This window comes from Notamacropus eugenii, chromosome 5 (genome assembly GCF_028372415.1).
Source record: "Notamacropus eugenii isolate mMacEug1 chromosome 5, mMacEug1.pri_v2, whole genome shotgun sequence".
Taxonomy (NCBI): domain Eukaryota; kingdom Metazoa; phylum Chordata; class Mammalia; order Diprotodontia; family Macropodidae; genus Notamacropus; species Notamacropus eugenii.
In genome coordinates, this window is record NC_092876.1 from 126,072,244 (window position 1) to 126,088,260 (window position 16,017).

Genomic DNA, 16,017 nt, shown 5'->3' on the forward strand with positions numbered 1-16,017 from the left:
AGGCCTATGGAAGTGAAGTGATGTACAGCTGAGCAATATGTAAACTCCTTTCTATTACCATTCAATAATTACAAGAGATTTATCATTCTTGAGATAATTTTTGTGATAATCTTCAAGTCCTTAACTTCTTTCTTTATAGATTTATCTAGTTCTGAAGGGGATCCATTGAGGTCCACCACTATTATAACTTTATAGCATATAAAAATATTATAGCATAAACATAAAGGTAATATATACAAAGAAGTTAAATACAGAGTAGTTTGAGAGGGAGGGTATGAACATTTGAAGTCATTATGAAAGGCTCCATGTAGAAGATAGTGCTTAATTATACCTTAAAGGAAGAGAGGGACTCTATAAGGCAGAGATAAGGAGGGACTGCTTTCCAGACTTGGGGAACAGCCAGTACAAGGGCATAAAGCAATAGAGTATTACATATGAGGAATAAAGAAGGTTACTTGTAGGCAACAGGGAAGGAACCAGTTGATAGAGACTGAAGACTTGAGAGACCGGATGATTGAAGCTGAAATCTGCTGGAGAAGACTGGAGGGGATGAGATCAAGTACACATGTAGAAGGGCTGGCCTTGGCGATGAAAGGGCCACTTCTATTTTAGAGGTGGGAGGAAAGAGTAGGATTTTGAGATGAAGGGAATGGGTTAAGAAGTTCTCGTCAAGTGACCATTTTTTTTCCCAGGAAAGTTAAGAGGCAAAGCTCTCAGCTTGGGAGGTGGGGAGGTGTTGGGTGGGTATGAGGAGGAGGTCCGGGAGTCTTTTAGGAATGAAGAGCCTTTGAATAGCTTCTGTGCAAAGTAGAAATGGGTCATAGATTTAAAGCTAAAAGGGGCCTTAGAGACCATTTAGTCCACTGGTATCAAACTTAGATAGAAACATATCCCTGTGGGTTGCATAGTGACTTAGAAAACCACAAATGAACATTATCTATATTGTACTGCATTTTAATTTATTTTGTGAAACATTTCCCAATTGCATTTTAATCTGGTTGGCTCATAACTCAGAAACTGTGAGGCTACATTTAATTCTCTGGCCATGAGTTTAACACCTGACCCAGTTCAAGTATCCTTTTTCTCCTTCCTCCATTTATAGATGAGGAAACTAAGACCTCGAGAGGGTTAAATGCTTCGTCCAAGGCCACACAGGTCTTAAGTGGCAAAGCCAGGATTTGAATTTGTGTCTTCAGAATCCATTTGCAGTTTTATTTTTAGCCATACATCACCATTTTTGAAACTTAAGATTCAGAAATACTGTACCTTGGTTCCTCAGAATCCATTTCATTATCTTAATAACTTCTGAAAGTCAAGAAATTCTTCCTTCTAAACTGGAACCAGTGTGATGTTGAAAACCCTGAACTGGGAGGCAGGAGACCTGAGTTTGCCCGTTTTGAGTCCCTGCTCAACCACTGACTCACTGCATGACCTTGAGTTATTTCTTCTGGAGTCGTTTTCTTCAATTGTAAAATGAGGAGCTTGGACTAAGTGACTCCACAGGTTCTCTTAGGTCTGACATTTTATATTTTAAAGTCTATTGCTCCTCAAATATTGTATAAGGCAGCATTCTATGTTGATGGTTCCCTCCAGAAGTTATTCTAGTCTTTGTTCTCATAGTTTGTGTTCCAAGGTCCCTCTTATCTCTTAATATATTTTCTAAGCTTCTTCAAGATCAGACTTAATTTGTTTTAATATTCTACATTCTAAAGCCCCTTTTGTCTCTAAAAGCTTGTGTTCTGAGCTCCCTTTCAGCTTGGACATACTTTAATTCTGTGACTCTTTGTCTATTCCCATGGTTTTAAGCCCTTGACCCCTTACTCTGTTCTCAATGGAAAACAGCTGGCTATCCTCCTTCTTGTAATAACTGGAAGACACTTATTAAGTTACCCCTCTGACTTCTTGTTTCTCTGATGCAATTTTGTCTCGGTTTTTATGAATGTTTATTTTACACATAGTGCTACTACTCCATTGAGGGGGAGGCTGTTGTATTCAGCCCCAAAGGTTTGTCCATCAGGGCCCAGAGCTACAAAAGTTCAGTTTGGGATGTTCCGTGAAATTGCATAGTCATGGAATCACAACATTGGAGGATGTCAGAGCTAGAAGGAAACTCACTGGTGTTTTTGTCTACACATAACTGAGGCCCATAGAAAGGAAGTAACTCACTTGAGGTCACGGTGAGTTTGATGGCTGAACTGGGATTAATTAGCACGTGGGTTTTCTGACTTTTGAGTCTAGCATCTTTTAGTTTCTTTTATCTTTGCCTAATAAGACCTTTCTCATGTAAATGAGGCACTTCTGTCCCCAACAATTAAGCTTCCATTATTTGACTGGAATTGTTGATTCTAACTCCTTCATCACTCTTTCTTCTGTCCACTCCTTTCCTATCCTTTCCATTCCTATTGCCATCACCTTAGTTCAGGTCATTATCACCTCTAGACTGAGCTAGTAAGTAATCTTCCAACCAGCCTCCAATATCTCTTCCTTCACTCCATCCTGAATTGTTTGCCAGAATGATCTTCCCGATGTACAGGTCTGACTGTCAGACTCTTCCCCCCTCTCCCTCCTTCCTGCAAAATTTAGTATTTCCCCAATGCCTAGCCATTCAATTCCGAACTTCTTATGCTGGCATCCAAGTTCCACCTTTCCCCTACAAACCTACCTTTCTAGTCTTATCTTCCATCATTCCCCTTCATGTATCTTATGATTCAGCCAAACTGAACATTCCGCCAACGTGTCTCCTGCTACCCTGCTATCATACCTTTGATCGTTCTGTTCATTATGTGTGGAATTCCTGTCCCTTCACTTGTCTGTCGAAATCCTACCCACGTTTTCGCCTAAGTCAGTAATGATTCTGTTGATCTCTTTGTAGCCAGCCTTTTGCCTCTACTTCTTTTATACACTTAGACAATAATATGTTACAGTTATTTGTATGTTTATTAAAAACCTCATGATGGCCATTGCTTATTTGCCTTTTTCTTTCATTGTTAATGTCACTTACATTTTGTCATCTAAGGCTCCTTCCAGTTTTGTCATTCTTCATTCTAGGGTTCCTACCTGTTCAGTTACATGTATATGTGTGTGTATATGATGAATGTATATGTACATATGTATACACATACATACATATGTACATGTATATATGTATATACAATATTTTATTTTTTCCCCAGTTACATGTGAAAACAATTTTTAAACATTTTTAACAAAAGTTTTGAGTCCCAAGTTCTAGCCTTCTCCCTTCCCTGAGATGGCAAACAATCCAATATAGTTTACATATGTGCAGTCATGTAAAAACGTTTCTATATTAGTCATTTTGCATAACAAGACTTGGAAAAAAAGAATGAAAGAAAGTGAAAAATATCATGCTTCAGTCTTTATTCGATCAATATCAATTCTTTCTCTGGAGGTGGATAGTGTGCTCCATCATTAGTCCTTTGGGATAGTCTTGGATCATTGTATTGCTGAGAATATCTAAGGCTTTCACAGTTTCTTATTGTACAGTATTGTTGTTACTGTATACAACATTTTTCTGGTTCTATTCATTTCACTTTGCATCATTTCATGTAAGTCTTTCCAAGTATCTAAGAATTCTCAGCATCCACTTTTCTGAGATTCCTTCTGGTTTAGGGTTCCATTCCTACCAATTCTTTTTATTTGTTTGTTTACAATTTTCAACAATCACTTCCTTAAATTTTAAATTTTCCCCTTCTCCCTCCCCACTCCCTCCCTAAAGAGGCATGCAATTTTATACGAGCTCTACACATACATTCTTATTAAACACATTTTCACATTAGTCATGTTGCAAAGAAGAATTAAAATGAATGGGAGAACACATGAGTAAAACGAAACAAAACCAAACATAACAAAAGAGAAAATAGTCTGCTTCATTCTGCTTTCTGACTCCATAGTTCTTTCTCTGGATGTGGATTATATTTTGCATCATGAGTCCTTTGGAAATGTTTTAGGTCCTTGCCTTGCTGTGGAGGACTATCTATCAAAAACAGTCCTTGCACAGTGTGGTTGTTACTGTGTATTATGTTCTCCTGGCTCTGCTCACTTCACTCAGCATCAGTTCATATAAGTCTGGCCAGGTATTTCTGAAGTCTGCCTGTTTGTCATTTCTTATAGGATGATAGTATTCTGTTACATTAATATACTACAACTGGCTCAGCCATTCCCTAGTTGATGGGCATTCCCTTGATTTCCAGTTATTAGTCACCACAAAAAGAGCCGCTATAAATATTTTTGTACATGTAGGTCCTTTTCCCATTTTTATGATCTCTTTGGGATATTGCCCTAGAAATGGTATTGCTGGGTCAAAGGGTATACACATTTTTATAGCCAAAATTGCTCTCCAGAATGGCTGAATCAGTTCATAGCTCCACTAACAATGAATTAGTGTTCCACGTCTCCCACATCTTCTCCAGCATTTATCATTTTCCTGTTTTGTCATGTTAGCCAATCTGATAGGTGTGATGTGGTACCTCAGAGTTGTTTTGATTTGCATCTCTCCAATCAAAAGTGATTTAGAACATTTTTCTGTATGATTTTATCCATATTTTATCTATATGACTATAGATAGCTTTAATCTCTTCCTCTGAAAACTGCCTGTTCATATCCTTTGACCATTTATCAATTGGAGAATGACTTGTATTCTTGTAAATTTGACTTAGTTCTCTATATATTTTAGAAATGAGGATTTTATCACAGACAGTTGTAAAAACCCTTTCCCAGTTTTCTGCTTCCCTCTTAATCTTGATTGCATTGGCTTTGTTTGTACAAAAACTTTTTAATTTAATGTGATCAATTATTCATTTTGCATTTCATAATATTCTCTATCTCTTGTTTGGTCATAAATTCCTCTGTTCTCCATAAATCTGATAAATAAACTATTCCTTGCTTCCCTAATTTGTTCATAGTATCAGCTTTTATACCTAGTTCATTTAGACTTTATTCTGATAGACAGTATCAGGCGTTGGTCTATGCCCAGTTTCTGCCCCACTATTTTCCAGTTTTCCCAGCACTATTTGTCAAACAGTGAGTTCTTATTCCAGAAGCTGGGGTCCCTGGGTTTATCAAACAATAGACTGCTGTAATCATCTACTACTGTGTCATGTGAACCCAATCTATTTCACTGATCTATCCCTTTGTTTCTTAACTAGTACCAGTTTTGATGATTGGTGCTTTATAATACAATTTAAGATCTGGTATGGTTAGGCCACCTTCCCCAGCACTTCTTTTCATTAATTCCCTTGATATTCTGGACCTTTTGTTCTTCTAGATGAATTTTGATATTATTTTTTCTACATCCGTAAAATGGTTTTTGGTAGTTTGATTGATATGGCACTGAATAAGTAAATTAATTTAGGTACAATTGTCATTTTTATTCTATTAGCTTGGCCTACCCAAGAGCAGCTGATGTTTTAGGATTCCTATCAGTTCTTAAACATTTAGTTTTCTGAAGCTCCTTCCAGCTTTTTCTCTCTTTGAACTTTGTTCCAAACTCTAGCTTAGAACCTTAGGCCTTCTGCTCTGTTGTTCAGTAATTTTCCCGACTTGTATATTATGTTAGCTTTATCTCTCCTTTGAATGTGGATAGAAAACCTTTGTTCCTCCATTTCAGTCATACCCACTGTGGCTCAGACTCTGATTAAGTTCCTCCTGTTAAACACTAGTCCAGTCAGATGGTGCTTAACTCCTCTCTCAGACTGCATTCTTTTATTGGCATGGAGACATTTATTGGTGCAATACCCCTGAGTTGCTTATGGGTAGTCTCTTACCTCCTGGGGTCTCATTTTCTCCATGTGTTGGATGAGCATAACTGACTACTACCCTGTTCCTTCTGGGACTTGAGAGCATGCACAGAGATTACTTGGATTTTAAGATTTATTGGAGAAAGGTAACATTAACCCTCATTCCTGCAGAATCTCACTATTATAACTGTAGAGTCATTTAGTCAATGCATAATTAATACTTGTATAATTAGTTGTTCATAAATTATAAAAGCTCCCTGGAACTCTGGAGGTATTGGGAAAGTGTGGTCAATCCATCACCTCATCCTGATCCAGTTATAATTAGTTTTGAAATCTTGTTAGGCAGGAACATGCATTTCACCAGGATGGAATAACATCTCCAGAATTTTGGCTTAAGGCCTAGGGTTGCCCATCATGACCCTTTTACAGCTCATCCTCCTTAATCCTTGGCACATAGACATAGTAAGGGGGATTAAGGCAGAGAATTTCACTGAGACATCTTGCTTCAGTCCCTTTGCAAAGATCTTTTCTTCCCTTGTTTTGGGTATTTTCTGCTGTACCAGTATGGTACAGTAGGAAGAGCATTAGCCTCGGAACCCCAAGATCTGGCTTCCAGTCCAAAGAGATCCCCAAAGGGACAGATTAAAATGATGGCTCAAATCTGTTGAGATTAAATTGAATGGGGATCCAAGAGGAGCTGCAGAAGTGCAGGGTGAAGTACCCATGACTAGATAAGAGTTTGGTGGAAAAGACAAGATTCCAGTGGAAGCTCAGTATGAGTCAACAGTGTGTCATATGAGTTTAGGCTTGGTGTCTAGAGTAAGGGAAATGACTGTCCTATTGTCCTTCCATCAAGTGTAAACTTGTACCATACCAAGAATCTCTTCTACAGGATATTTTTTTCCTTTAAAAATGTTTTTCTATTCATTTTGAACATAAATACAAAAGACAAACAAAACAAAGAAACATTTTCACGTAGGCAGCTCCTTAAACAAGTGACCAGTCCTTTTTACTCTTTGCTTGAAGGTAGCTATTAATTGCCAGCCTTTATATAGAGCATTGAGGTTTGCAAAGTGCTTTACGATGTTTATCTCATTTGATCCTCATAACATACTGGAAGGTAGGCGCTATTATGATCTCCATTTTACAGCTGAGGAAACCGAGGCTAATAGGTTGTGTGACCCAGGGTCTGTCTGAGTCTAGATTTGAACTCCTCTTTCTGACCCCAGGCTCTTGTCTCTACTGCACCCCTTGCCTGCTTCTAGTGCAGGGAACTCACCGCCTCTGGAGGCAGGCAACCTGTGGCTTGTATAGCTCCTTTCTCTGACTTGAGCTCACTTCTGCTTCTTAGACAGTAAACACAGTGGCGGACTTTTGAATGGTGATTGCGGGTTTATAAAACAGTTTGATCCATTAGCTCTCTTTGAGTCTTCCCTATATTCCTGTTTGGGTACCTGGGCAGGGATTATCATTCTCTTTCTGTGGATGAGTAGATAAGAGGAGAGAAAGCACCTTGCCCAAATTGTCTGTCTGTCTGTCTCTCTTTCTCTGTCTCTGTCTCTCTGTCTCTCTCTCTCTCTCTCACACACACACACACACACACACACACATTGCATCCTGGGCCATCTGCAGTCCTCCTGATGAATATCAGACCACTGGACCCAGATGGCTCAGGAGAAGAAAGTGAGGCTGGTGACCTTGCTTAGCCCTCCCTCACTCAAATCAGCATCAACTGCAAGTCACGTCATCATCTCGATATCATGGTCCTCTTCAAGAGCAAAGGACAAACACAACAACAACAACAACACACACACACACACATATACAGAGTGAGTCAGTCGGGGGAGAGTTGGGACTGGAACCCACATCTGCTGACTCCCTGTCTTGATCTCCAAGTGCAAGGAGTTAGCTAAAAGTTACTTCGGAGGGTGAGACAAGACTAGTATGGTGAAAAGAGCACTGGGTTTGGGATGAGAAGACCTGGATTTCTTGCAGTCTGACTCAGCTACTGACTTTGACCCCAAGCAAGTCTTCTCAGCTCTGAGACTCAGACAGTCAAAAGGTCATCTCTGCCCTGCTATCCTCCTGGGGCTGTTGGGAAGAGCAAATAAGAGACTAGTTGGGGAAGTACTGTGTAAGAATAAAATACAGTAAAAATGTGGGGATTTCCTGTTGTTGTGGGGCTGAAGCTGGGCCTGAATTTGTGTTTGTATAGTGCGAGGAGGCTTACAAAGCTCTTTACATACCTGATTACATTTGAACCTCAGGACAACTCTATGAGTTAGGTACAGGTACTGAAGGGAATTTATTCCAATTTTGTAGATGAGGAAACTGATTCTCAAGGTGGTAAAGTGAGGGATTATTCACATTCACACAGCTAGAAGGCATTTGTGGTGGGATTCAAACCTACGTCTCCCTGACTCCCAAGTCTAGTCCAGTGCTTGGCTCAGCGCATGATGCATACATAGTGGGTGTTTAATAAATGTTGATTGACTATATAAAGTGATATGGCCATACTGCCTGGGAAAATGGGTGCAAACATAAGTGTTTCAATCATGTCTGACTCTTCACTACCCCTTTTTGGGGGTTTTCTTGGCAAAGATACTGCAATGGTTTACCATTTCTTTCTCCAGCTCATTTTACAGATGAGGAAATTGAGACAAACAGGGCTAAATGACTTTCCCAGGGTCACACAGCTAGTCATTGTCTGAGGCTGTATTTGAACTCAGGTCTTCCTGACTCTAGGTCTGGTGCTGTATTCATTGAGCCACCTATGTGTTTAACTCATGTTTTAATTCTTTGTTGCTTCAAATTATTGAGGTTGAATTTTGTTCTCTCTCTCTCTCTCTCTCTCTCTCTCTCTCTCTCTCTCTCTCTCTCTCTTCTCTTTTCTTCTTCTCCCCTGCCTCCCACTATAGTAGCGGTTCCTTGTGAAGATGTCCAATAACAGTGTGGACATCCAGGACAAGCCTCCGGCCCCTCCGATGAGAAACACCAGCACTATGATTGGAGCTGGCGGGAAAGACACTGGGACCCTGAACCACGGCTCCAAACCTTTGCCTCCAAACCCTGAGGAAAAGAAGAAAAAAGACCGATTTTATCGCAACATCTTACCAGGGGATAAGAGTACGTGCATCATTTTGTTCCTTTCTCTGCCTTTCTAAGTTGTTTGGTTTTTACAGGCCAATTTCATTTAAAGCCCAGATCTAGGGCTCCCTGGTGGCCACTAACTCAAAGTTTCAATTGCATTAAAATCAGTTCACAAGCATTCATTAAGCACCTACTACTATGTGCCCAACGCTGTGCTAGGTGATGGCGTTATAAAGACAAAAATGAAAATCCCTGCCTTCAAGAGGCTTATGTTCTGTTGGGGGAGACAAGTATGTATAGAATATGTTCAGTAGAAATGCAAAGTAGTTTTTAGAAGGAGGGCTCTAGCAGCTGTTGGAGAAATGGGGGAGAGCAGGAAAGGCTTTCTGTGGAAGGTGTTACCTGAGCTGAATCTTGAAGATTAAGGGATTCTGAGAGGCAGATGTGGATGGAAGGTGGCCAGGGCCAAGGGCACCTTTGGCAGCAGAGACAGGAGATGGAAACTTCATGTTATGTGCAAGGAACAGCACATGGACCCCTTTGACTAGACTGTAATGTGTTAGAAGGGAAGTATTAAGATAGCATGTCCCAAAAGTCTTAGTGCCATTTTAAACTATTAAAGCTTAGACTTTTGGGATGTGCTGTATAATGACTTTAGAAAGATAGATTAGGGCTAAATTATGCAGAACTCTAAATGCCAAGTAGAGGATTTTATACAAACTGTTCTCCTAATCAGTGATGAACTTTCATAGCTTGTATAAGCTATATCATAGGCTATTAAAGCTTATTATTGCACTAAGACATTTGGAACAGCTTCTGTTTGATTGTAGAAATAATAGGGAACCACAGAAGTCTCTTGAGTTGGTGAGTGACCTAGCTAAACTTGTACTTAAAGAGAATCAGTTTGGCAGCTGTATGGAGAACGAATTGGAGTGGGGAGAAATATAAGACAAGGGGATCAATTAGGAGGCCAGGGCAGTAGTTAGGGCCAGAGGTGATGAGGATCTGAATTAAGTATCGATGGAGAGAAGGGGATGCGTTCAGGAGACATGGTGGTAGAAATGGCAAGATTTGGTAAGTAATTGTGTATGTGGTGTAAAGGAGAATGAAGACTTGATGATAATTTTGAAGTTGGAGTCCTAAGAGACTGGAAAGGATGATGATGCCTTCAGCAGAAACTGAGAAATTCAGAAGAAGTGTGGGTGTTTTTGGGGAAAGATAATCGGTTCTATTTTGGATATGTTGAGGTATCAGATGTCAATGGGACATCAGTTTGAAATGTCTGGTAGGCTGTTGTGGAATTGCAGCTCAGGAAAAAATGAGACTTGATATATACATACATATATACATACATATTATATATATATGTGGATTTTGCAATAATCAACATGCAGATGATGATGAAATCCGTGGGAGCTGATGACATCACCAAGTGGGTGAGTATCTAGAGAGAAGAATATCTAGGAAAGGGCTCCGTGGGAAGGAACATGACATGGAAAAGAAATGGGCAGAGAAGACAGAGAACTGATTGGCCACATCAAAGGAAAACCAGGAGAGAAGAGTGTTACCAAAGCCCAGAGAAGAGAGAAGATTTAAGAAGAGAGAGTAACCGGGGGCAGCTAGGTGGCACAATGGATAGAGCACTGGCCCTGAGGACCTGAATTCAAATTCGACCTCAGATACTTTCTCTCAGTGTGACCCTGGGCAAGTCACTTAACCTTAATTACCAAGAAAAAAAAAAGAAGATGAGAGGGTGATCAACAGTTTTATACTTGTAGGGGAAGTCAGGAAGGATGAGGACTGAGGAGAGGCCAGTAGATCTGGCAAGTGAGATCTTCGGCAACTTTGGGGAGAACAGTTTCATTTGAGTAATGAGATTGGACAGCAAATTGCAGAGTGTTTAGAAATGAATGAGAGGAGAGCAAGAGGTGGAAGCAGAGAACGTTCTAGGATTTTTTTCACTGAGAAAGGGAGGAGAGAAAACTCTTGAGATGGTTGCATCGTGTGAAGGTTTTCTTTTAAGGATGGAGGACACTCAGACATGTTTGTGGGTGGCAGAGAAGGAACCAGTAGAAAAGGGGAAGGATTGTAGGCTAGAAAGGGAGACAAGGGATGACTGAAGAAGTCATTTGTTGGAAAAGACAGGAGGAGATGGGATCAAAGGCACATTCAGAAGGGTTGGTTTTATGGAGAAGAGCCACCTTGTCAGGACAGGAAGAAAAAGTGAGAGATGTCTAGTATGAAAAAAAGAGAAAAGGGAACTTCTGGCAAATAGCCTAATTTTTCTCTATAAAAGTAGTCAGTCAACTGGCATTTATTAAGCATATATTATGTGCCAAGAAGGGCAGCTAAGTAGCTCATCTTCCTGAGTTCAAACCTGGGCTCTGACACTTATTAGCTATATGACCCTGGGCAAGTTACTTAACTTTGTTTGCTTCAGTTTCCTCATCTGTAAAATGAACTGAACAAAAAATGGCAAACTAGTCCAGAGTCTTTGCCAAGAAAATCCCAAATGGGGTCATGACTGAAGTGACTGAATAAAGCAAAATATGCCAAGCATTGTTTTTAAGCAAGGTCCTCGGATGAGAGGGCAAGGGGAAAAGGCAGTGATGAAAGAAGAGGTTTGGAACAGCTTCTCTGAGGAATGAGTTGGAGAATCGATTGGCGTTTATCCTCCAGTCTCAAAGAGGACCAATGACATCAGGAGGGTGATGACTTGCTCATGATGTAAGCAAGGCAGCCTCACTCTCATTAGAGAGGAATAAAGCATTGCCTTGCTTCCATGAGGACCAGGATGAAGTTAGGGAACACAGATTGTTAGTGGATTGGGTCATCTGGGTCATAGGACTTCCTCCAGCTCTGTGAGAGGCAGAGGTGGAAGACACAATGATGGCTGATTTGGGAATGGTACCTTTGACTTTTGTGAAGTGCTTGCCATCTATTATCTCATTGGAGGCTAGCACCAGCTCTGTGAGGTAGGTGCTACAGGTTTTATTTTGATTTATACATGAGGATACTGAGCTCATGCCACATAGTTATTAAGTATCAGAGTCTGGATTCTCTTCCAGGACTTCTTTGCTGCGTGCCCAGGACTCCATCCATTATGTTCCACTGCCTCACAAATCAATTAAATGTTTGTTGAATTGATAAGAGGCAATGTGATATAATGGATAGAGACCTGGCCTTGAATCCAGGAATGCCAAGACTCAAGTTCTACCCTTGACACCCTTTTGGCTGCGTGGGTAATTCACTTAACTCTCAATGGAACCAAAGTCTTTGGGTTCAATTCTCACCTCCCTCACCTGCTACTCACCTGCTACTTGTATCCCTGGTCAAGCCATCTAACTTCTTTGTGCCTTAGTGTCCTTATCTGTAAAATTAAGTGGCTGGACTCAATGAATTGCTAAGTTCCCTTCCATGATCTTGAGATCCTGTGCACATTGTAAGTCCAGGCTGCATCTGGATCTTTTATTCACTTGCAACTGAATCATCAGAGCCTAGCTGTATCCAGAGCATCATCCCCAATTCTTAGATAAGAGCTCCATTTCTAAAGGCGCACAGCTGGGAAGAGGAAATTGCCAGAAGTTTTTGGAAAATGATAGATGAATTGATTAGTGGCCTACTCATCTCCACTAGATAGTAAACATTTTCTATTCAACATCATGAACAAGTTTCTTCCCTAGATTTTAAATAGAGTAGGAAGAATACTGGTTCTGGAATCAGAGGTAATAGGTTCAAATCCCAGCTCTGCTTATTACAATATGGATGTCTGTTTTTTTACCTCTATAGATTGAAAGGGTTGACCTCATTCAGAGGTTTTTAACAGAGTCTGTGAACTTTTTTTACATTTTTCATAATTTGTATTTAATATTCTTTTCTTTTAAAATTTTGAGTTCCCAATTCTCTCCCCTCACCCTCCTCCACTCACTGAGAAGGCAAGTAATATTATATCAATTGTACATGTGAAATCATGCAAAATATATTTCCATATTAGCCATATTTTTTTAAAAAGTCATAAAAGTAAAGAAAGTGAGAAAATTATACTTCCATTTGTATTCGGGGTTCATGAGTTCTTTCTTTGGAGGTGGATAGCATTTTTCATCGTGAACCCCTGGAATTGTCTTGGAACATTGTATTGATCTGAATAGCTAAGCCTTTCACAGTTGATCATCGTTACAACATTACTGTTACTGTGCACAATGATCTCCTGGTTCTCACTTCACTTTGCATCAGTTTATATAGATCTTGCCATGTTTCTCTGAAACCATTCCCTTGTCATTTCCTGTGAATTTGTTTTTTAAAAAACATTTCACTAACTATATTTTAATACAATTTTCTTTGCAATCCTATGTGCTTTATTTTGTGCATTTAAAAACACGTTTCTGAGGTGTCCATAGGCTTCACCTGGTCTGTGAACCCCCAAAACGTTAAGAATTCCTAGCCTAGATGATCTCAAAGATTCTTTCCAGTTCTAAAATCTAGAATCCCAAAATCTTTGGAAATAAAATAATTCTTAGACTTTTTTCTTTTTATGGAAAGTTTTTCCATTGGCAGCCTGCTTGTATGTTAATAGCTAATCATGAATGTCATAGAAGAAAGCTATTATTGTTGTTAATGAGCCAATCACCCGGTATTTGTGCAATCAGTACTATGTGTTAGGCACTGTGGGGAACACAAAAGAAGTATAATTATTTTAAAATTAATTCTATTATAATTATATGTGCAATACTTTAAAATTTTAGAACATTTACTCATAACCCTGTGTGGTTTTTTTTTAAATCTTTCTTTTTGACTAGAACTGTATTTTCATTAGTATAGGAAGCTTCTGGTGAGAAACATTCTCTACCAATGTAGACTGGCATTTTCTCTGCAATCTTTTTGAAGGGGAGGGAGAGAATAAGCATTTATATAGTGCCTGCTGTGTGCCAGGCAATGTTATAAGGCACCTTATAATGCTATCTCATTTTTCCTCACGACTACCCTTGTTGTTCAGTTGTTTCAGTTGTGTAAGATTCTTTGTGACCCCATTTAGGGTTTTATTGGCAGAGATGCTGGAGTAGTGGTTTGCCATTTCCATCTCCAGCTCGTATTACAGATGAGGAAACTGAGGTAAACAGGGTTAAGTGACTTGTCCAGGGTCATACAACAAGTCATTGTCTAAGGCCAGATTTGAACTTGACTCTAGGGCCAGTTGCTCTGTCTGCTGCACCACCCAACCACCCATTGTCTTAGAGAGTTGTCAGGGAGTATTGACGAGTTGACTGCCCAGGTTCACATAGCCAGTCTGTGGCAGAGGCAGGCCAGGTCTTCCTGCCTTGGAGGCCAGCTCTCTGTTCACTTCAGCACAGTGCCTCTCAATGTTTGTGGCATTTCATCCAAGTACTGTTATCCCCTTTCTACAGATGTGGAATCTGAAATAAGAAATTCAGTGACTTGACATATTAGTAAATGGTAGAGCTAGTATTTGAACTCAGGTATTCTGGCTCTAAGGCAGTGTTCTCTTCATTGTACCATTTTGGTATATTTGTATTCCCAAGAATAGAAATAGATCCCAAGGGTCACAGGAAGGTTTCCAGTCCATTGGATAGACCTTCATGCAGGATTTTTTTAGACAAGCTGGTCAAGAATTGCCTAAGATGAATAGTGAACTATATCAGTGGAAGAAATATCCAGATCAGTGAAATTGTTGATCTTTTACAGTGTTAGGATATTGATGACGGTATTTAGAATACACATTTTCTGTCTTCAAGTAGCTTGCAGTCTAATTGGAGAGAAGAGACTTTTAGACATCAATTAAAGGTCAGTATATCATTTAGCGCAAGGGTATTTTTAAGTGCCAGCAGAAATCAGTATAAGCTGGAGCAGCCAGGGAAGGTGGGGAGGGGGGACTTGAACTGGCCCTTTGAAGGGTGGTTTGGAGGTGGTTCCCCAACCTTGCCCAGTGCTAGATCTTCAGTAGACCCTCATTATGTGTTCACTAGATGGATAGATCGATGGGTGAATGAAAGAAACAGCTCTAGTGCCAGACTATGTTGTTCTAAAGCCCCACAGTAAAATATTGGCACCTGGGTTATTCTGGTCAGGCTCTGCATAATCTGGTTTGTCTCAGAATGACACTGAAAGATTTAGTCTGGAAGTTTTCCTCTGATTATATTTTCCTTTTAAAAAAAATATTTCTAAGTTTATTTTTTTCTTTTGGTGCATGTATTTTTCTTTAATATTTTCATTTTTGAATTCTCTCTCTCCTTCTCCCCTTTGAGAAGGCAAGAAATATGATACCCATTATGCATATGAAGTCATGCAAAACATAGTCTGTCTGTATTTTCCTGCCTGAATGGGGAAACTGTTTCAATAAGGGAATGGCTTAGCAAAGTTAATTTTAAGACTGTTCCCTGAAGCCCTGTTTACCTTCTCCAGTTTGGAGCTGTTCCTTGACTTAGACTCAGTGGAGCAAAGCCCAGTAAGAAATGGTGTTTTGTTCTTCATCAGAGCAATAAAATCATCATTTTTAGGTGTGTGTGGTACGGCAAACAACGGTGCCCTTCACTTGATTCAGCTCCTCTCTCTACGTAAGTAGCAAGAACATGGCCTGGGAGTCATAAGTCCTGGCTTCCATACTTGGCTCTTCCATGCGCTTGCTCACTGACCTTGGGCAAGTCACTGACCCTCTATGCTTTTCTGTATCTTCTTCTGAAAAATGAGGCAGGTGGATTAGATGATCTCTTAAGATGCCAGCCAGCTCTGACTGTCCATGTTTTAAGGTCCTTCCAAGGTCTAATAGTCTGGGATTCCTTAGTTTCTTTGAATCTTCCTTCTATGAGGGAGAAGCTGGAATAGAGGCAGAAAGGATGCACGTAGCCTTCTCTCTTCATCCTCCCCGTTGTGCTTCACTTTCTGAGAAGCGTAGACAGTCACAGAAAAGGAAAAGGACAATGAAAATAGCTAGTTTTTATATAGCACTTTAAATGAGATACAAATAGTATCTCATTTGATCCGGCGATCCTGGGAGGTGGGCACCATTATCTCCACTGTTTTTCTTCCTTTGTTCTTGAAGAAGACCAATGGCATCATGAAGGTGGTCTTAACTCGTGCCTTAATTAGATTTAAGTGAAGCAGAACTGTGCAAAGTCATCAGCCTCACTCTCTCCCCTAGAGTCATTGCAGTCCAGTG

At 40.0% G+C, this 16,017-nt stretch overlaps 1 protein-coding gene across 5 annotated transcripts in view; it reads left to right on the forward strand.

Moving 5' to 3' along the window:
* The window catches only part of PAK1 (p21 (RAC1) activated kinase 1), a 205,986-nt gene that overhangs the window by 100,558 nt on the left and 89,411 nt on the right, over nucleotides 1–16,017 (forward strand). For 4 of the 5 annotated variants that reach the window (XM_072610766.1, XM_072610769.1, XM_072610768.1 and 1 more), the window contains exon 2: nucleotides 8,675–8,882. In XM_072610766.1, the coding sequence (XP_072466867.1) occupies nucleotides 8,693–8,882 (190 nt within the window). In that variant the 5' untranslated portion in view covers nucleotides 8,675–8,692. The remainder of the gene's footprint in view (nucleotides 1–8,674; nucleotides 8,883–16,017) is intronic. The other variant, XM_072610767.1, reaches the window with a different exon arrangement.